Below are 21,482 nucleotides of genomic sequence, written 5' to 3'. Positions count from 1 at the left end.
AACGGGGGCTCCCAGGAGTGGTGATGCTGAACATGCAGAACCCCTTAACCCACAGCCCAGGCAGCAGAATCCAAACCTCTAAAGCACTGCACCTCCTGCCCAGACAGGCCCTCATTACAGGGTCCTCCTGAGCAGGAGGAGCACCAAACCTTTGTGCTGAGAGAACTAAATTAAACCTTAAATTAAACCTTTTCATACAGCTTCTAAATGTTTGTTTTGTTGGGTTTTTTTTTTTGGTTTTTTTTTTTTTGGTTTTTTTTTTTTGCTGTTCACACCTTTGCTTTGAACTCACGGGTCTGCCTCAGGAACTTTATAAATCCCTTTAAACCCAGCTCTTCCAATGCAACTGCTGGGAACTGGGGCGGGAGGGGCAGATGTTGAAGAGCTCTGTTTGCTCCCTGGCAGCCGGTGAGCCCTGCTGGCTGTGAGCCCCCCCAGCCGTGCTGTCTGGAGCCAATCTGAGAAGAAAAGTCGGAATTCCGTTCCGTTTTGCATTTCTCCATTCTTCCCGACTTTGTCGTTGAGCGGCGGAGCGACAGAAAAGGAGTAAGAGCTCATCCAGGGCTGGGGAAGCTGTGCTTGGCCCCGTTGGCTGTTGGAGCTGGTTAATGTTTTTGCAGCGGGGCCGGAGGACGGCGGTGCGGAAGAGGAGGAGGAGGAGGAGGAGGAGGAGAGCATCGGAGGAAGGCAGACGTCCCACGGCCATCGCGAGCGTTGCTGGTGAGTGGATCCTGGATCTTCTGTGGGGATTCCTGGTGGGATTTCCCAGCTTTGAGTGGTGGCAGTGAGTGGGGTCCCATAGGGGGGGGAGCTCTGCAGCAGAACCCAACCCTGCTGCTCCACCGCAGCCCACTGCAAACTGCTCCAAAGCTATGTGTGCCCAAAGCACGTCCCCAGTCTGTGGTGTAGGGCTGGAGGGCTTGATCTGCCCCCCATCCCCCCCAGCAGCCGTTGCTCTGTTTTCTTTTGATAAGGAGCAAACCTTGCGCCTTTGTCGTGGCTTTTGAACGCGTGGAAAAAAGAAAAAAAAAAACAACACAGAGAAAAGGGGTGGTTTCTGTGGGCTGGCAGCGAGCCCAGGAGCCGCCTTGTGTATTTTCAGGTCCCTTTTGTAAGCTGGGCCCCTCTGAAGGGTGTTTGGAAACTGCTGTTTGGATACAGTTCCCTGCTGGATGGGGGTCTGAGCTCATGCTGTCCCCTGTTGGACTCCACTCGCTGCCACCATGCTGCTCTGGGTGCTGCTCAACCCATTGCCCAACATGCACGTTGTCACCAATACAACCACTGTCCCAATGGTGACCAGCTGGCACCCCTGCTCACCATCTGGGATCTCTGCAGGTTGACATGTCCTACATAAGCTGTGCCCTGCGGGTGGCTGCCCCCCGTCGCCTGCCAGCCCCCTGGAGAAGCCCCCGACCCTACAGCAGCACGACAGGACCCACAACCGAGAAGAGCGTTCCTTACCAGAAGACACTGAAAGAAGAAAGCAATGGGAGCACGGGGCCCAGCCGACCACCCCCAGCCTCAGCCGAGGTGGTGGTGGTCGGGGGGGGCAGCCTGGGCTGTCAGACCACCTATCACCTGGCCAAACTGGGCATCACCAACGTCGTCCTGCTGGAGAGGGACCGCCTGACAGCGGGCACCACCTGGCACACGGCTGGTGAGCTGCAGGGATGGGAGCCTGTTGTTGCTGTTTGTGACCTCACGTTGCAGCAGGGGAGGTTCAGGTTGGATACTGGGGAGCGTTTTATTCTCCAAAAGAAAGGTGCTGTGCTGTCACAGCTGCACGGAGAGTGCCAGAGTCACCATCCCTGGGGTCTTCCACAGTGTGTGAATGTGGCACTGAGGGACATGTCAGTGGGTATGGTGGGATGAACTTGGGGATCTGAGATGGCATTTCCAACTGTAAGGATGCTGTGATTGCTATTATTAACACTATTGCTATTATTGTTAATTTTCTTTGGCAGGGAGGGGGGAAACTACAAGAGTTTAACTCGGCCATCATTTTCGGGTGCTGTGTCTTTCAGGGGTAGTTCTCCACAGAGCCCCAACCCCCCTTTTCCTATTCATTTAACACCCAATCAGCAAAAAATCCATGATCTGTCGCTCTCCTAAGTAGCCACGAGATGGAGCAAGAGCCCCAGCGGGGTGACACTGCCGCCAGCGGGACGGGGAGGGAACCACGGAGCGACCGGAGCTCCCAACTTGGTCCCACTCGGCTCCGTCCCACGCTGTCCTCCATAGGTTTGTTGTGGCAGCTCCGTCCCAGCGACGTGGAGGTGGAGCTGCTGGCGCACACGAGGGATGTGGTGAGCCGCGATCTGCCGGCCGAGACGGGGCTGCACACGGGCTGGGTGCAGAACGGGGGGCTCTTCATCGCCTCCAACAAGCAGCGCCTCGATGAGTACAAGCGGCTCATGTCGGTAGGATCAGCCCTCAGCATCCCCCTGGGACATAGCGTTGGTCTGTTGGGGTTCGTTGGGTTGGCATCAGGCAAGATGAAGCGCAAAGATGATCCTTTTTTGCCCTTTCAGATGTCGTTTTCCCAGTTTCAGAGCAGCTTGTGTGCAGCCTCATCCCATATTCCCATGCAGATCATCACACCCACCTCCAGATGGAGGGTTTGCCTTAGAGCAACGTCATCCCTGGGCCACGTGGGGGACTGGGGAGCAAAACTTTGTCCTTGGGTTTCCTCCAGCATGGGATGAGTTCATGCTCATGGTTTTCTTGTCTGCTGGCAGCTGGGGAAGGTGTATGGCATAGAGTCACACGTCCTGACCCCGGCACAGACCAAGGAGCTGTACCCACTGATGAATGTGGACGACCTGTATGGCACTCTGTACGTCCCCAAGGATGGCACCATGGATCCTGCTGGCACCTGCTCCACCCTTGCCAGAGCAGCAACAGCCAGAGGTGCTACGGTAATGCCTAATTACTAATTAATGCCTGTTGGCCCTCCACCTTCCCCAATTCTGTCTCCAGTAGTTAGATCTTTGCCCTGAAGGATTGTTGTCCTATTGGGCTTTGGTGACTCTTTGGGTCACGGTGATAAAGGAGGGAGGAACTGGGAAAGTATAGGATGAAGAAAAGACCATTAGGAGCAAGATGAGAGCCCAAGGCAGGTTCCTTGGGTTTAAGGCACACTAACACACCCCACTCCTCAAAGCAGGAATTACCAGTGTGTGGCTTAGCTCATGTGCAAGGCATGGACATAACAAATGTCCTCTGCAGCTGTGGGTACACAGAGGTGTGGTTTGAGCCTGGAATGGAGAGGAGTGTTACTGTCAGCAGTAAGAGGAGTCACTATTCCAAAAAAAAAGATGGCCAGAAACCTGCTGAGCTCCACCTTTCCCAGTGCCAGGGGTGATCCCAGATCTGCCTCTTTTTCTCCACCTTCAGATCATAGAGAACTGCCCCGTCACCGGCATCCAGGTCAGAACGGATGACTTTGGGGTGAAGAGGGTGCATGCAGTGGAGACAGCCCATGGCACCATCCAGACTCCCTGTGTAGTCAACTGTGCAGGTACGGATGGCACAGCTCTGCTCTGCACAGCATGTGCCAGGGATGCACCAAGCCCATGTCCCCCAGCTGATGTGTTCTGTGTGCCCCAGCTGTTGTGCTCTGTGTCCCCACAGGGGTGTGGGCGCGTGCCCTGGGCCGGATGGCAGGTGTGCACGTGCCACTGGTGGCAATGCATCACGCCTACGTGGTGACCGAACGCATTGAGGGTATCCAGGTGGGTCCTGCACCACTCCTCTGTGTGCTCCATTGATGGTCAGAAACAGAACCACCCCTTCTTGACCCACAGGACCTCCAGGACCCCCTCCCCTGCTGCAGGACCAGGTTCTGCGTTCACCCCCCTGGTAGCACAGACAGCTGCCTGCCTTATTAGAACCATGTTTAGTATTTAATGATGTTACGACTAGCAGGATCGTTTTTTATTATTTATTTATTTGTTCTCAGTGGAATTACTGTAGGGTCTCTGAGGTGCTTGATGTCTGAAAGCAGCGCTCATAAAGATGCCAAACACCTTCTGAACGAGCAGAGCTGCTGTAGCTCTCCAGGCACTTCTGCACCACCCTGAGAAATCTGTTCCGCCTTCTGGCTATTGAGAACGGCTCAGGAGCTGAAGCAAACTTCATTCACTCAGGTGCCAGGGCTTGCAGAGTAACACTTTAATTAGTTTCCACCCTGCTGATACAATCTGAGTTGGAGCTTTCAGTCCTCGATGCCTCATATTCAGAAGTGCTGGTGTCTGTTCACCTTTCCATTCCAGCAACTCTGCTGGGCTGTGCAAACACAGCAAGGGAGAGGCTCAGAGCAGAGGCTGCAGCTTGTGAGCCCCAGTGCATCCTGCTCCATCCATTTCATTTGTCAACATGAAATGCAGGAGGCCCTACAACAATACCTTGGCTCTGTCTAAATGTTCACCTATTCATCATTCACAGGCACAAATCCCTCGTTTGCTGCATGCTGCCGTGCTTTTATTTTCACCCATGTAGGTGGGTGGCAAAGCCAAGCTCAGAGCAGGATCTGGGATCAGACCGCAGCCGTTGAGCCACTTGGAATCAAGCACCCAAATTTTGGGGCTCCCTGAGCTCCCTCTCCCCCATTAGGTTGGGAGTGCAGAGGGTGGTGCAGCCCAGCTGCGGTCCAGCTGCACATTCAACCTGCTCAGATGTCTCTATGGGGATGGGCTTGTGGGCACATGGGGCTGTTGGGGCTGCTGCAGCTCTCAGCCCTGGCTCACTCCTGCACCTCCCTTCCTGCAGAACATGCCGAATGTTCGGGATCACGATGCCTCGGTGTATCTCCGTCTCCAAGGCGATGCCCTTTCCGTGGGTGGCTATGAGTCAAACCCCATCTTCTGGGAGGAGGTGAGCGGTGCTGGGAGGCTCTTGAGGGAACGAGGCGGGTTTGCAGGGGACCCACATCAGTGGGGTTGGGTGCAGCAGTGAGCTCCTCGTGGCCCTGCTCTGCCCAGCCTGACCATGGGCTGATTTTGGGAGCTCAGGAGAGCATTGCCCCCGTTGGTTTGCAGGTGATGAGGAAAACAAGCAGTGCTCAAGGCTAACCTTGCTGTTCTGCTGGGTCCCTGTATCTTAATTCAGGCTCTGTCCCAGCCCTTATACTGCATTTTTCAATGCCTCTGTCCCAAGGAGGAGGGACTGCCCTCATCAGATGATGTCCATCCCCTGACACATCTGTAATGTACAACAGAACATGCAGAGGCTTTGGGTTTGGTGCTGGCTTTGCATCTCTGTACTGAGCTGTTCATAAAAACCCAGAGACTGGGATCTGCAAAGCAGCTCTATTTTCTGGGGCCACAGAGGTTGGCAGGGCTGAGAAGCTCTTACCCATCAGCTGTGCTCTAATTTGTGTCCTGATTCCTGTTTCCCACCTTCAGGTGTCAGAGAAATTTGCCTTCAGCCTCTTTGACTTGGACTGGGATGTTTTTATGCAGCACATCCAGGGTGCCGTCAACAGAGTGCCGGTGCTGGAAAGGACGGGCGTCAAATCCACTGTCTGTGGTCCAGGTAATGCAGTGCCTGGGAGCAGCAATCTGCTGCCTTCAGGTTGTGGGTCCCAGCAGATAGGGAGGTGAAGAGGGCAGTTTTGTGGGATGAGCTGGAGATGCAGGAGCTGACACAGCTCTGCAGATCCTTGCATGCTGTCACTGCCCTACGCTCTTATTCCTGATCCAGCCCATGCACTTACATCCCATTTGTCCCTTCCTTGCACTATGCTGTGGGACATTGGGGTTTGGGGGAGCACTGATCAGAGCCGGTGCTGGTGGGTGTGCATTCTGGTGGGGACAAGAAGGGCTGCCCAAACCCTGAGAGACACAGAGAGGACCCATCCATGCTGAGGCTGCAGTGGTGTCACTTTCCTGGAGGTGGCATACCAGGCTGAGCCCTGCCTTCTTATGGTGCAGAGCTTGGGGACAAACGAAGGTCCCAGCTGGTGCTGGGGCTGCTGACCTGAGAATGGAGCATTTTCTCAAGTAGCGACTGCTGATTTCCTGAGATTTATACCATTATTGTGGAGTTTTATTTATACTATTATTGTGGACTGTGGAATTTCAGGCATCAGGCCTGAAAACATTTGGTTTGCTTCCAGTGTCTTGCAGCCCATGCAGGTAGGGGTGATGGCACCATCGAGTTGAGCCATAAGCATTTGGCCTTGAAACCCTCCACATGCCAAAAAAACAAATCCTTTTTGCTGAAGCACTTAAAGGGAAACCCTGGAGAGCCCTGGGAAGGAACTGGGCTGTACACAAAGGGAAAGCAGGACACATCTCTGGCCCTGCAGCATGCATAATGCAGAGGCTGCGCCCTGGCTTTGATTGAATTGCGGTGTGGTTGGAGCTGGGGGCCTCCAGCAGGCAGCTGACAGCTTATAGATAGATGTCAAGTGTTTGTAATGCAGTGGGGTAATTTGCAAAGGGTCAGCACTCCTCCTTTTCTTGATTTAAAGGTGCTGCTGGTCTGCTTGCCACAGAGGAATCAGGCAGGGCTGGAACAAATAGCAAACACTTGTTCTTTCTGCTGTGCTGTAAATATTTCACCACCAGAACAGAAAGCTGCCCCTCAGTGAGGGAGTTCCTGCAGTGATTATGGGAGCAAAGTTTGGGTGCAGTGCAGACCCAGCTCACATTTTGCACGGTTGCACAAAGTGCCCTAATGCAGGGAGGATGGCACACCTCCAGCAAGGGTGTTCTGCACTGCCCTTCACGTGTGGGAGGTGCACCAGGGATGTGGCTGATGGTTGTATTGGGAACAAGAGCTTTGGGCAGCAGCAATGGCTTCACCAAGTAGCTTAAATTCCTGGCACTTCTCAGCAGGAATCAATAGCAGTGAAAGAGAAATAGAAAGAGGAATGAAGCCACCAATGGCAGGAGCAGGATGAGGTCAGAGCAGGATCTCCACGGGACAGATCCTGGCTGATGCATCTCTCTGTGTCCTTCAGAGTCGTTCACAGCTGACCACAAACCTCTCATGGGGGAGGCTCCAGAAGTCCGAGGTTTCTTCCTCGGCTGCGGCTTCAACAGCGCCGGTAAGAGAGCGCAGGAAACCCCACTGCGTGCATCCCAGTGTGAGCATCACAGCCCGGCAGCGATGGTGCTTGGCCTCATTGGTGTCCTCACCTCTTCTCCAGGGATGATGTTGGGAGGAGGCTGCGGGAAGGAGCTGGCCCATTGGATCATCCACGGCCGGCCGGAGAAGGATATGTACGGCTACGACATCAGGCAAGGCTGTGCTGGCACCCAATGGGGAGCATGGGGGTGGGTGTCAAAATCGGGTGTCTAGGCAGTGTCTGTGCCACAGCCCCTGTCCTCTGAGAAGCTGGAATCAATTAGGCCCATGGCTGTAATGAATTTACACGTGGGATTTATCTCATTTGCCTCATTCTGCTTCTATGCAAACTGCGTCCATCAGACTCGAGGAGATTGCAGTGTTGAGGAAGGACGGGGTAATTATGTTTGGGTTGTGTTGTTGTTCAATTAGTGCTGTGCCTAATCTTCTAAGTTAATAATCGGGGGTGATGATTGCAACTGGAGAAAGATTAGTGCTCCCTCTCTGCAGCGCTGCATGGGCCGGGAGATTTGGGCTGCGCAGATGTTGGCTCTGTAATTGCTTTTGACTTGTTCAATCGTGTCTGATTGGGTTTGGGCTTTCTTGCAGGGCTGCTTGTGACAGCAACAAGCTTGTCAGGGATAGATCTGTGAAAATCACATTGCTTTGATGGGAACGGTGGTAAACAGACCATGGAGCCAGCATGGGATCTGCTGCTAACACATAGAATCACAGAATGGTTTGAGTTGGAAGGGACCCTGAAAGGCCATCTGGTCGCAATCTCTGCAGTGATTAAGGACACCCACAGCTCCACAGGGTGCTCAGAGCCCCTCCAGCCTGACCCTGGCTGTCTGCAGGAACGGGGCATCCACCAGCTCTCTGGACAACCTGTACCAATGCCTCACCACCCCTATTTTAAAACACTTTTTGCTCATATCCAACCTACACTGGTTTGCAAAGCAGGCAGCAGCCCCATGGCCCCCATGTCCCCACCACAGCAATGGTGCTTTGCCAGCTGCTGTGCCATTGGGTGCTCCATCCTTCTGGTGCTCTGCCTTTCCTGCGCTTGTCAAGCTGATAGCAGTCCTGTTTTGTTGTTTATTTATTTTCTTTATTATGATTACTGAGCTCCTCTTTAAATAACTCCCGTTCCCTCACATTTAAATATTTATCCTCTCAAATCATTCGCTTGTAAATATTTCATCTGGCAGCTGTTGCTCCTTTCTCTGCTGTCCAAATGCAGCGTGGTGGTGGTGGCAGGGCTGGGGACATCCCCTGCCATGTGTCCACTGCCATGTGTCCCTACCATGTGTCCCCTGCCACCTGTCACATGTGGGCAGAGTGGGGGAGAAAGCCAAAAATACCATTCTGAAAGGTCCTGTATGTTAAATTTTGCCTTGCCTTCTGCCTGCTGCTCTACAGAACTGGGGGCTCTGGGCAATGGGGACAAGAGAGATGCCACCAGCCAGGAGGTGACAGTCCAAGAATCACAGGGCTATGGCACAGGGTATGGCAACAACACCCCGAACCTGTGCTGAACTGGCACATTCCTCCAAGGAGATCTTTCTATTTGAAAGAGGAAAGCATGTCAAACAAATTTAAAATGCTTTGGGTTTTATTTATATTTCAGTCTAGGGAGAATTGGATGAAAAATGTGAGGAATGCTTGTGGCTCTCTTCCTCTTCTTGCATTTCAGGCTGGGTTGTGCAAGAAGAGCTCTCTGAGGTTTGCCCAGTGCTGAATCAGGGCAGAATTAACCTCAATTTCTCTCGTTTCTTGTTTTTCCCCAGCGGGGTTGTATCCTGCTCTGGTAAATCTGACAGGGCCTAGGGATGGCAGAGCCATGGGGATGAGCATTTTGATGGGCAAGAGACATGATTTGGGTTTCTCTGCTCTCCTCCCTACAAAAGGGAGTAGAAATCACAATATTACACCACGGCAGCCGCCAGCACCTCTCACTGCCAGGCTGTGCCTGGGGGTCCTACGCTCACCATCCCTTTCTCTGCCCTTCAGGAGGTTCCACCATTCCCTCACCAACAACAACTGCTGGATCCGGGAGCGGAGCCACGAGTCCTATGCCAAAAACTACTCGGTTGTCTTCCCCCACGATGAGCCGCTGGCAGGGCGCAACATGAGGAAGGACCCTCTGCACGAGGTGGGCACCCCCTTGCATCCCTGCTCCCATCCATCAGCGTGGCACTGCTCACCCCGCTGCGCAACGCAGGGATGCTGGGGTGGGCTGACCCCAAATGGAAGTTAGATGGTGGAGATGCCAAATATTCCCTTGTGACTCAACGTAGCGCAGGTCAACGGATGATGAAAAAGTTCAAAGCAAAGCTCAGAGCCCCCCAAAACACTCACAGAGCCCAGCAGGGAGCTGAGCCCTTTCCAATGACTGCAAATTCACACTGCAGCATCCCTCTTCCAACAGAGAGCAGTAAAACAGACATTCCTCTCCACCGGCCCCCGATGTTTGGTTGACAGCTCCGTTGTTTTCTGTCACCGAGAATGCAATTTATTTTTTAATAGTGTGTCTAATAAGCAATGCCCATTTGACTGACAGCCTGGTATTTATGCATGCAGCTCCAGTACATGTGCTGCGTTTTATAAATAGGCACTGAATCATTGCTGAAATATTCTGCAAAATGTATTCTTTTCCGAATGGAGGTACCCAACGAAAATATCTTAATGGATCCCTAATTAATTGCTCATGGAGAGATTTTCCTGAGAGCGCAGAGCAGGAATGAGAAGGTTGCTGTGTGAATCTCTGATGTTGATGGTGTAATTATGGAAATCGTTGGGGAGATTGGTGCTATCTGCATTCAGTGCAGTGCAAATTCAGTGCTGAAGCAGTGATCTGTGCAGTGCAGGTTTTGGTGCTCGTAGTGTTGTAAGGGGGGCACTAACATCAGCCAGTCCATAGGGCAACGAGGAGTTCTGCTGGCTTAGAGGGCAACCCCAGGAGCTGATTTTGGCTGCTGATAGCTGATGCCAAGGGGTTGCGAGTTGGTTTTTGAGCGTACGTTGCAGGTGGCTGGAGGAGGGCTCAGAGAAAAGTACTGTTTTTAACCTTATTGTTCCCATTTCTCTGGCTTTGTCTCAAGCAGGAGCTGCTCCAGCAGGGCTGTGTGTTCCAGGAGAGGCATGGCTGGGAGCGGCCAGGTTGGTTCAGCCCAGGAGGAGCAGCTCCGGTAAGCACAGTGCCGGGTGTGCAGGGCGTGCTGCCCTGAAAGCAGTGCATCTCCCCAGAACAGGTCCATGAAAACATCCCTTAATTCACTCTAACAATAAGCAGAAGGAGTTCTGTGTGCATGTCTGCCTGTCCCTCTGCAACAGGCAGCCGTAATAGGGGGCACTGGTGTCCCTTCTGTACATTGGGAGCTGTGGGAAGAGGCACCCAGATGAGGACCTACCAGTTCAGCCATGTCCCACATCCCTCTGCCTCTCCCTGCATGGTGTGGAGCAGCCCTTTGGCTTCGGGGTTCTTCCTATTACCTCCCCCCCATCCTCACACTTCTCTCCCAGGTTCTGGATTATGACTATTATGGTGCTTACAGCCGGGAGCGGCACAGGGAATACACCTACAACCAGCTGCTGGCAGATGAATACACCTTCGACTTTCCACCACATCACAACACTGTGAGTGCGGGGTGGGGGCACATCTGGAGCTGGTGGGGGTGATGGAGGCCCCAGAGCACCTGCAGCACTCTGCCTTTGCATAGAGCTGGGGAGGCTCAGGGGGATGGAAACTCAAAGCTGGGGGAAATGTTCTCCGAAAATGAAGCGAAACGCATGGCTTGTGCTTGGAAAGCTCAGAAGAGGCCATGTGAGTTTTATGGCTGCTTTCCCAAAGGAAAGAAATGGAAACATCTTGGGGAAACTTCATCTGCAGAGCATTGGCTCCCCAGCGAGCTCAGTGTCCCCAAACTGCAGTGCAGAGCAAGGGACCCGATGGAAATGGGGGAAGGAATGCCTGGTTTGATCAGATGAACCATTATTATTGATGGCTCTCACTGTGTACTGACATAAGGAATGAGACAGGGCGTACACTGACTTGTCACACTTAACACTGACTTTTCATGTATATTTTGAAGCCCTCCAGTGAACTTTTAAGTCACCAGGTGTGTATCCTGGTGGTGCTTCTCATTACGTAAATGGTTTCAGCAGTGTGTTTGCTTTAATTTTAGATCAAGAAGGAATGCCTGACGTGCAGAAATGCCCTGGCTCTCTTCAACATGTCTTATTTTGGGAAGTTCTACCTGGTTGGCCCCGAAGCCACCAAAGCAGCCAACTGGCTGTTCAGTGCTGACGTGAGCAAAGCGCCAGGTACCACCAGCCCCTCTCATTGTGAGTGGGGCATCCTGAACCAGAGCGCACAGCGGGGACCCAAACCAGCTTTTGTTCCATGCATGTTACAACCCTAAGGGGAAAAAGCCTTGTTCCCATCTCTGGGTAGGGCACGGTGCACCCAGGTGCAATGGTAGTAATTGGTTTGTTTAAGAATTGGGATAAGTGTTGATGCTCCCCATTGCTGGGCAGGGCAGGTGGGCAGCGTGTCTCTCCCACAGGCAGCACCGTGTACACCTGCATGCTGAACAAACGTGGAGGGGTGGAAAGCGACCTGACCGTCAGCAGGATCAGCCCTGGTGACCCCAGCTCCCCACTGGCCCCCGCCTTCCAAGGTAAAACCCTGGGAGTGGGGCAATGGGGTTTGTGCCTCCAGCCTGAGCCAGGCATGCAGCTGCATCCTCAGGATGCTCCCTGCAGTGGGATGGGAAGCCACAGTGATGGGCTCAGCACAGGGCTCTCTGTCCTTGCTGTGCTCAGGACCATGCGTGGCCGCGGGCGCAGCGCTGATTGCATTTACCTAATGGCAGCCACCTGTTTTTTTCCACTTCCACCCCCCGCTGTCTATAACCCAATTATCCCCTTTGTGCCGGGGGCTTGTGCTGCTCGTCGGTGTTATTGGGTTTCTTCAGGCCAGGATGGTGCTCTGACCTCTCCCAGAGCCCTTATCAGCTGCCATAAAGGCGAACTGAAAGGAAGCAGAGCAGCCAACCCTGAGGGCAGGAATGGCATTAGGGAGCAGCAGGGGAGGAGGGCACCAAATTGGGCTGCAGCACCACTGGCAGCACTGTGCTGTGCTGTGCTGTGGCACTCTGGCATCCCACACCCCTTTATCCCCAGTGCTCAGGGGCAGTGTGGTGATGGGGAGTGGTTGGCAGAGCTGCAGGGTTTGACAGGTGATGGAGAAGCTGAATAGGAGCGAGTCTATTTTTCCAATTACAGTAGGTGGCTGCACTTATTATCGTTATGACAGAATATCAGAGAGTAATTTTGTAGTAGCAGGAAAGGAAGAGGAAAGATCGATCGCGCAATAATCAGCTCCCAAACCACATCCTTGGGAATTTTTCACCCAGGATTATCAACAAGATGAAATTCCTCCTCATACTCACACGCACAACTCCTTGCCTACCCCTCCCTAACCCTGAGCCCCAGTGAAGTTACATTACAGGACTGCAATGAGGTTGGATTCCCAGCACAAAGGAGGCTCCCATCTCCCACATGCAGAGGTTCAGCCCAGCTCCGATGCACCATTCCCTTCTTCCTCCACACCACGGCATTGATTCTTTCGTAGACAAAACATTAAGATTTTTTGCTGTTCTCCTCAAGAACAGAGAGTTTTCTCTTTCCATGATGTTTACTCCCACGTATCTCCAGGGCTTGGCCAACTGGCAAAAGCTCCATCAGCAGGGCTGGTGTGGGCAGTGTCTCTGAACTCCCCCCTGTGACTGGGGAAGCTGCATGCAAAGGAAAGCAAATGCAGTGAATCGTGAGGCTGCTGTGGTCCTTTGGAGACCAAGAGCGCTTGCATTATGCTACCTTTGACTTCAGCCCTTAAAACTCCTTGCTTAAGAGTGGAGCAGCACCTACCAGAGTTGCTCAAAGTGCTCCGTTTTTCATGGCCCCACATCCTGACTTACACTGAGCAGAGCATCACCCCCAGCCCAGTGCCATTGATCTTAAAGCACTGTTGGGGTTGGGGGATGTCATTTTCCAGGAGATGGTTACTACCTGGCCATCGGTGGGGCCGTGGCTCAGCACAACTGGTCACACATCACCACAGTGCTTCAGGACATGAAGCTGCAGTGCAAACTCATCGACTGCTCGGAGGAGCTGGGCATGATGAGCCTGCAGGGTCCACTGAGGTGAGTGGGCTGTGGCCTCTTTCCCTGAGCCCCATTCATAGGATAAGATCCCCAACCCATCCCACCGTGCCCACTGACCTTGTCTCCAAGTGCCACATTTCCACAGTTCTTAAACACCTCCAGGGATGATGAATTCACCACTCCCTGGGCAGCCCATGCCAACACCTCACTGCTCTTTTGGAGAGGAAATCTTTGCTATATATCCAACCTGCTGAGAAAGCAGCTGATGCCCACCAGGAGGAGAGCAGTGAGCTCTCTCCTTTGCTGTTCCCCCACAGCCGCACTGTGCTGCAAGAGCTGCTGGACACCGACCTCAGCAATGAGGCCTTCCCCTTCTCCACCCATAGGCTTGTGAAAGCTGCAGGATGCACGGTAGGACAGCAGTCGGGGTCCCAAGGGATGTCTTCTACTGCCTATGGGTTTGTTGAATGTCTTCACTGGGAAATGGTTTCCTCTGCAGTGTGCAGACAAGTTTTGGGTTTGTTTTTTGTTGGAAAAAGCCAAAAACCACGATGGGAACTGGGCATAGTGGCTTGTGCATGGTGATGCTGGAGGGAGCCGAGGGCCCTCAGGCAGATGAGGGGTGAGCACTGGTGATAGAGAGATTTACGTGACACTCCAGATCCCTTCCTTTACCCTTAAAAAAAAAAAGAGAGAGAGAGGTAGGGACAATTTAATATGAAATGTGTCACATCCTTCCTGGAAGGGCTGAAGAGCCTGAGGACTCAGTGCATTTGATCACAGAAGAAGCCTGACAACCTTAAGCTTTCTGTTTAAGCACGGATCATTTTGCATTTGCTGAGAGTTCAGTGCTCGTGTCTGCGGTTATGCAATGGGACATGGGGATGGCCACGTGCCAGGGGCTGAGCCTTGGGGGTGATGAGGGGAATCCAGCCCCACTGCCCACCCAGGGGGAGCCGATGTGTTTTCAGATACTGTTTTTTTTTCCCAAGATTGTCATTCAGCAAGAAAACAGCACGGCTGGGAAACAGAATCTCATTTTCTTGCTTACTTGCTTGATGACATACCCAGTCAATTCCAGCTAAGCCCTTGTAACTGGAAATGGTAGTTGAGAATACACTTTGAGTTCTAGGCAGAAATCAGCTGAAGTAGTGCAGTGATACATGGGTCTCTACATAGCATCCATTGGTGTAACATGTGGCTGTAGCAGGAAACAATGCTTCCATTTGTTTACTGACGGTGTTGTAGGAAATAATGCAATTTTGGAACTCACTACAAATCTTCCTGAAAGTGGCTCAAGAAAATAACAGCAGGGATTCCTCCTCCTTCTCCTCCTCCTCCTCCTCCTCCTCCTCCTCTTCCTTCTTCTCCACCTGCCTGGCTTGTGACCCCAAAAAGAGCCCCCTGCTCTCAGGGATGGGCTTTATTTGAAGTCATCCCCAGGGAAAGTGTTGCTTTCTTGGGGATTATGCCATGTTGTGTGCTGATGTAGCCTAAAACACCCTGAACGGGAGAGTTTGTGGCCACAAAGTGTCAAAACATTGTGCAAATGTTGGTATCAGGGAAAACCCTTCTGCGGGTTTATCTTGGTTTCCCATTGACAATTACCCCATACAAAATACTTCCATGCTGTGCTATGAGAATTGCCCCACTGGGGTTGGGTGTTGGTGGCACTGGTGGGATGGGGCTTGATGCCACCCCAGGGGTGTGTATGGGGACAGTGACACTGTGGTCCTGGGTGCCTGGGGGTGCAGCCATAAACTTCTTGCCAGCTGCCATTGGAGCAGGGAATGGGACAGGAGTGAAATGGGGTTAAGCCACACACGTGGACACTTTCCATTAGGAATTAAAGTGGCTTTAATTCGAATGCAGCCGGCTGCTGAAAGGCTTGCTGCTAAATCGAATAACGGCCATTTGGATGGTGAGGAAGAGCCTCGTCAGGGCGCAGAGCACTTTAAGTAAGGCACCCCCAGAGAGGGGATGGTGGCACGAGGGACCCTAAGGCCAGCCCTGATTGCAGCTCACCACATATCACTGTTAGTACTGACAGGCTACAGTCCTCCCTTGTAAGAGCTGTTACAGCCTCGCAGCATCTTCTAATAATCCACTTATCCCTGTGAAAGGTGTAGCAATGTTCTCATCTGCTGGAGTGTCACTGGTTTATTTGCATTTTGCTTCGAGTTTGCAAAAAAAAAATATATAATAATAATAATCCTGTCCTACAAGGGAGAAAACTGCTCACAGAAACATTTTGGTGTCTTTTAAGTGCAAATGCCCTGATTTAAAGGAAGAACAGCTTTCCTGCCGTCTCAGGGTGAGCTCAGAGGGGCTGAACGCAGCCCAGCAGCCCGAAGTGGGAGCTCTGAGGTTTTTGTGCATTAACACAGAGGTTGAACAGAATCAGCTGGTGAGAGAGGAGAGTTCCTGCAGAGTTAATGACTCTGGAAATTACTGATTGGTTTGTGAACGTGTATATATAGTGTCTCTCATTGTATTAAACAGCAGTGAAAGGGCCCTGTTTGAATTTCACTGCTGGGTGTGGGGTAACGTTCGGGTTTGAGCTTTCTAGAATAATCAAAATGCTTTTGAACTGTTGCTCAAAGACTCAGGAGTTGATGCTATTTCGTAGCTCTGTTTGAAGCTGAACAGAAACCTCTGCTCCCTCTGGGCCTGCTCTGTGTGTTACACACCTGTATGCAGCCCCTGTTCCTCTCCATGCAAGCCTAACACCCGGTGCCCCACATTTTCCAACCATGCAGGTTTCCTACAACAAATGGCTCGGCCTTATTGTCAGGATGCCTGGTTTCCTGCAGCAGCAGCCTGGCTGGGGCTCTGTGCATTCAGTGTTGGATTAATTACACTGCTGGGAGCGATGCTACAGAGCACTGCCTCTGCTGCGGGATCCTGAGCATCCTCGTGGGGTGGGCAGGGTGTGGGTGGGGATGCTGGGCTCAGCCCTGGGTGCCAGCAGGAAGCTGCTGGGGGTGGGATGCATCCCCAAAGTGCCACATAGAGAGCTCACAGCAGGACAGTCCTACTAGGATCTGGCTTCTCTACCCCACCAGCAATACAGCAGATTTCAGGGACTGAGGGATGCAGTGCCCATAGGGTGTACTGGATCAGCAGAGGGAGACAAAGGCCCGGATGGTGTGGGAGCATTGCTGCTGACCGATGGTCGCTGCCACACTGCACAGCCCTGCTCTGCCCTCAGGGATTTGGGGCTTTTGTACTCTGCAGGTGCGTGCCATGAGGCTGTCCTTCGTCGGTGAGCTGGGCTGGGAGCTGCACGTGCCCCGGGAGAACTGTGTCAGGGTGTACCGGGCAGTGATGGAGGTGGGCGCCCGGCATGGCATCGCCAATGCTGGCTACAGAGCCATCGACAGCCTCAGCATTGAGAAAGGTTTGAGCCTCTCCTTACGGCAGCACTTGTTGCTTTGCTTCTTACCTAATGTGCAGGTGTGTTGTTCCCAGCATGGGGGTGGGTAAATGAGGATGGAGGGCACCAGAGCAACTTTCCCACCTGTGGGCTCTTCTTGAGGATGTTTTGTCCAAGGCCAAGTGAAGCAAGGGATGCCCCACAGGCTGCTATCCCAGTCTCCAGCTTTTGCTCACCGAGGCAGGGAGACCCCTGTTTGTTCTCTGCAGGATACAGACATTGGCACGCAGACCTCCGCTCTGATGATACACCACTGGAAGCAGGCTTGGCATTCACCTGCAAGCTCAAGTCCAGCATTCCCTTCCTGGGACGGGAGGCCGTGGAAGCCCAAAAAGCTGCAGGCATCTTCCGCCGCCTTGTCTGCTTCACCACGGATGAGTAAGTGCAATGCCCTGGGGCACTTCTATGCTCCTCAGCACCCAGTGCCAGTGTGATGAGGCTCACAGAGCTCCCACCCAGCCCCATGCATGCACACGGGGCTCAGCTCCCACCTGCTCAGCTGCTTTCTGTGCTCTAATTCAGGCTCTAATTTAAGTCCCACCGCACATTCCCTGCTAGATACTTAATGGGAGCTGGAAACAGTGTGACAGGGAGTGGGTTGATCGTGTTGCAACCAGAGCAGCAGGAGGGCTTGTGAATCAAGCGGGAGAGGATTTGACTGCAAAACAGAGGGGGCTGTGAGGGCTGCAGCTCCCATGCCAGGGGGAGCCCCAGCACATGGGGCTGCCGCCTCCAACCCCCCTTCCTCTGCTTTGTGCCATTCCAACCTGGTTCTTTCCTGCCTTTACCCTACAGGAAGGTGCCGATGTTTGGCCTCGAGGCCATCTGGAGGGACGGCGAGGTGGTGGGCCACATCCGGCGGGCAGATTTTGGCTTTGCCATTGACAAAACCATCGCCTACGGTTACATCCGCGATCCTGCAGGGGGACCCGTGAGTATGGCACTGCCACGTCCCTCCCTGTGCCCAAGGGTTGGCAGAGATGCACAGCACCCGTGTTGGAAGCCATATGCACAAATATGTTGCTGGCAGCTGGGGTGCGAGACACTGCACCCTCGTGTCCCTCCCCCGTGCACAGTGGTGGTGGCACAGGACGAGATGGGAAACAATGCTGCAGCTCAGATGCTGCACTGTCCTCACTGGTGGCATCCAGACTGCCACACAGCATGGCCCTGCCACTGCTATCCACCCCCAGCAGTTTCTCAGATGTTAATTGCAAGCAAGTATTTAATTGCAGTGGTAAATTAACTGACATTATGGGAGCGACTAGCCAATAGGGGCACGGCAGGTTCCTAATTAACCCTGGGAGACTCCTGGCTGGTAAATCAGGTGCCCTCATTAAGCAGTGTGTTATAGACAGAGAGCTGTGGGCCTATGTGGGGACAGAGGGTTTAGGGTGATGTCCTTTGGGACTGGCTCTCTTGCAGCACATATGCTTGTGCTTTAATCCTCTGCCTTGCCTTAATGTTTAATCCTGTGTTAGTGCAGTGCTCCTGAGTCAGGCAGTTCAGGGTTTGAGCTATCTCTGCAGCCTTCCGGGGCAACATCTCTCTATTTTGGGGCACAGAATAGGCTTCTCCTCAGGGCAGCTTTGTGCCATTTGGCACAGGGAGAGGGATGGGGATGTGTGCAGATCAGGGGGATGCAGGGCTCAGGACTGCTCATTTCCTTTGGGGAGCTGTGCAGGAATATTTCAGTGAGTTTTTAAGGGGTTTCAGGCTGTCCCTGTCCCAAAACCAGGAGCTGGCTGCAGGCTTTGGGATGCTGCAGTGGAGTCTCCAATAGGTGACCCCATCCTGGAACCCCTATTATGACTATTTCCCCGTATGTTTAGGTTTCCCCCTTCCCTGCCATCTCTCTCCCAGGCAGTGCGATGGAGGTGATGGGATGGAGGTGGCGCGGGGACAGCCCCCTCCTGCCTGCAGCGAGGCACCAATGCGGCACAGCAGCACTGAGTGCACCCCACCGGGCACATCGATGACAACTTTCCCCTCTCTTCCCTCGCTGTAGGAAATTCTCTGTGCCTATAGGGCCGACAATAGGGCCGACGATGGGGCTGACAGCTGCAGACGCCGCAGGGAGCAGTTGTGCTTACAGGGGCTGTTTGCGGGGCCCCAGCCCTGCCAGCTCATTGTGCAGCCGCCTGCGGAACGCAGCGCTCATTAAGCAGATGTTAATGCACAGCCTTAATCTCTCTGCTCCCTGTGCCTAACTCCCGCTTGATTTACGCCGTGACGGGGTTTGCTGTGTGGGCAGGGATCTTTCCCTGCATTAAGGCATTTTGGGTGCTGGTACTGGTGAAGGGGGCAGGGAGATGCTAGTGTGGGCATTAGTGGGGACTGACCCCATTGGGTGTGCATCCCCCTGCTGCCCACCCAGAGCCTATTTGTGAGACCACCCGACTTGGATGCTGTTGAAAAAAACAAAAACAATCCCCCCCCAAAAAAGAAATACTGGTTTCTTTAACTCCATGCTTTTAAAAATCTGCTTTCCTCCTCTCTGTGCATCCTCCTGGGATGGCAGAGCTGGGTTATCTGCAGAAATCACTGCTGTAGGTTTGCATGGGAGAGTCCCCTAAGTGTGGGGAGGGTTCAGAGATGGGGCTTGGGGGTGGGGGAGCTCTGCCTCCTGGTGCCTGGCTGTGCCTAACAGGGGGCTCTCTGCCTTGCAGGTCTCACTGGATTTTGTGAGGAGTGGCAGCTACGAGCTGGAGAGGATGGGAGTGCGTTACCCTGCCCAGGCACACACCAAGTCCCCGTTTGACCCGGACAACAAGAGAGTGAAGGGCATCTACTGAGAGCCTGCAATGGGGAGAAGAGAATGCTGCTGGCCCCATTCCCTGCCTGGCAGTCTGACGTGAACTCACTGAATAAATTTGGGTCAGATTAGAAGAAGAAGAAAAGATTCCAAAAAGTCCAAGAATTTTGTTCCTGGATTTTCTAAATGAAGCAATACCACTACAGCAATAATTCTTTCCCATGGGTTAATCGACCTGAAAACAGTGTTTTGCTTGACTGCAAATGAAATGGTTTCAATTTTTGACTTTGCTGGAAACCCTTTTCCCCCTAAACATAGTTTCACGCCGCTTGGAAATGAATGTTTTAAACTAAATGTTTGTCGTTAATACAGCCATCACCTCCAAACCTGCCGTCCCACCGGGCTCTGTCCCCACTCTGATGGGTATCACTGGGTTGGGGCTGTGCCCTGGGAGCCTGGTGGGTGGGGAGACATGGGTAGAGGGGTGGCCCCTCAATAGTTATAGCCCTGCATATCCCTTGGGAAGGAGCAGGGGCAGGGGATGCTCTCCCTGCTGCAGGATTCTTCTGAACCGTGATGTAATTGGTTTTATCCAAGACGGTTTTAAGCATGAGCTTCTATTGGCTTCGTTGGTAACTGTCACCTAAATCCTTTTAAAAATCGAGCCCAGGGTGCCCAAGCATTCCGTGCTCACTTCAGTTTTGTTTGCTTTGCTGAAGGGCTGTCTCTGTGCAGGAGATGGGGAGGGCTGATCTTCCTCCGTCCCAATCACTGACCTTTTCCATTTCCAGCAGCACAAGAGCAAAGGCAAGTTTTGAGCTGTGCATCCAGAGAGCAATTGGTGCCCCAGGGAGTGTGCCACTGGCTTGCACTCTGCTTTTGAAATGAGGAAAACATGACGGTGCCACACAGCACCTCAATACTGAGCTGGGGGAAAGATTTCCATCTTCTGTCCCTGGAGAAGACTGGAAAATCCCAAAGGCGACTGCAGCTTGGATCTGGCTCACTCTCATACATACTGCGTGTGTGTGTGGGTCTGTGTGTACATCCTCTGAATCTGGAGGAGCTCCACATGTGTTGGCCCACACAGAGTGTCCCCACTGGGCATTCTGTGCTCAGCTCGCTGTTCAGGGTTGCTGGCAGCAGGGCTGCCCTGCGATCCCCATGCTGGCACCATCCCAAAGGTCACCATGGAGGGAGTGATCCATTGCAGGTGCTGAGCTGCCAGCCCCAGCTGCCAGCCCCTTCCCTGGTAGCCACCAGAACCTCTGCCCCATGCAGGTAACCTATGGAAACCACCCTCCTCTTCCCCATAATCAGAGGGAGCAAAAGGACAGGTCCATGGTCCCTTTGCTCACCCCATCACCGAGCTGTTTTAATTACAAATGAGCACAGGCAGCGAGGGACTCCACCCCATCCTTCACAGCACAGCAAGGGTCTGATCTCTGCTGAAGCTTTTACCTGCCTGAAGAAATAATCACACTCCACGCTTTTCATTTTATTCCCTCTGACTAGCTCTGCTTGCTTTGCATTCTCTTCGGAGCCACTTCCAATCCCTTCGCATCGTGCAACAAGCGCCATGGGCAAGGGTTTGAGCTCCAGAATGCTTTGGGTTTGCTGCAAACATTAACAAACGAAATCCAGGTGGATTTGTCTGTGAATAGGATGTGATAGCAATCCCCGAGGGGCCACACTCCTGTCCATTTGTCCTAATAAATGTGTGTTCATGTCGGCTACTCGGGGATGCCAGGATTAGCCGTGTGTCTGCTGAGATAATGCAGCGCTGTCTTCCCTACCAAAGCTCAGTCTTCATCCTGAAAGGATGTGTAGGGGTTGTGTGTATGGAGAGCATGCCCCAAATCAAGGGAGGCAGAGCCTGGTGTGTACACATGGAGCCTCTGGCTTGAACAGAGGCCCCCAGCTGGGATGGACGCCCTGGGTTCTTTCCCTGGTTCAATCAAAAAGCAATTATTTTTTTTTTCAATTTTTCATTTCAATATTTAATGGAGTCATTCCTCCTTCCAAGAGGTTTGTCTCTTCCTCC

The 21,482-nt window shown here is 52.9% G+C and overlaps 1 protein-coding gene and 1 long non-coding RNA gene across 2 annotated transcripts; both read left to right on the top strand.

The window, feature by feature from the left end:
* The first annotated feature begins 356 nt into the window (after window positions 1-356).
* Window positions 357-19,792, top strand: SARDH (sarcosine dehydrogenase). The gene is made up of 22 exons (XM_052668042.1): window positions 357-546; window positions 621-720; window positions 1,339-1,660; window positions 2,245-2,423; window positions 2,742-2,921; window positions 3,400-3,523; window positions 3,637-3,737; window positions 4,774-4,878; window positions 5,409-5,538; window positions 6,971-7,057; window positions 7,160-7,250; window positions 9,091-9,232; window positions 10,185-10,268; window positions 10,603-10,716; window positions 11,265-11,403; window positions 11,646-11,759; window positions 13,139-13,286; window positions 13,565-13,658; window positions 16,485-16,647; window positions 16,893-17,061; window positions 17,479-17,614; window positions 19,353-19,792. The coding sequence occupies exons 3-22, from the start codon at window positions 1,345-1,347 to the stop codon at window positions 19,476-19,478; spliced, it is 2,742 nt and encodes a 913-aa protein (XP_052524002.1). The 5' UTR covers window positions 357-546; window positions 621-720; window positions 1,339-1,344; the 3' UTR covers window positions 19,479-19,792.
* On the top strand, window positions 7,257-8,730 carry LOC128073325 (uncharacterized). The gene is made up of 2 exons (XR_008202678.1): window positions 7,257-7,474; window positions 8,500-8,730. It is a non-coding gene; the product is annotated as an uncharacterized LOC128073325 (long non-coding RNA).
* Window positions 19,793-21,482: the final 1,690 nt, after the last annotated feature.

This window comes from Tympanuchus pallidicinctus, unplaced genomic scaffold (genome assembly GCF_026119805.1).
Source record: "Tympanuchus pallidicinctus isolate F22 unplaced genomic scaffold, pur_lepc_1.0 scaffold8, whole genome shotgun sequence".
Lineage (NCBI taxonomy): Eukaryota > Metazoa > Chordata > Aves > Galliformes > Phasianidae > Tympanuchus > Tympanuchus pallidicinctus.
This window is presented reverse-complemented; position numbering and strand designations above follow the sequence as displayed.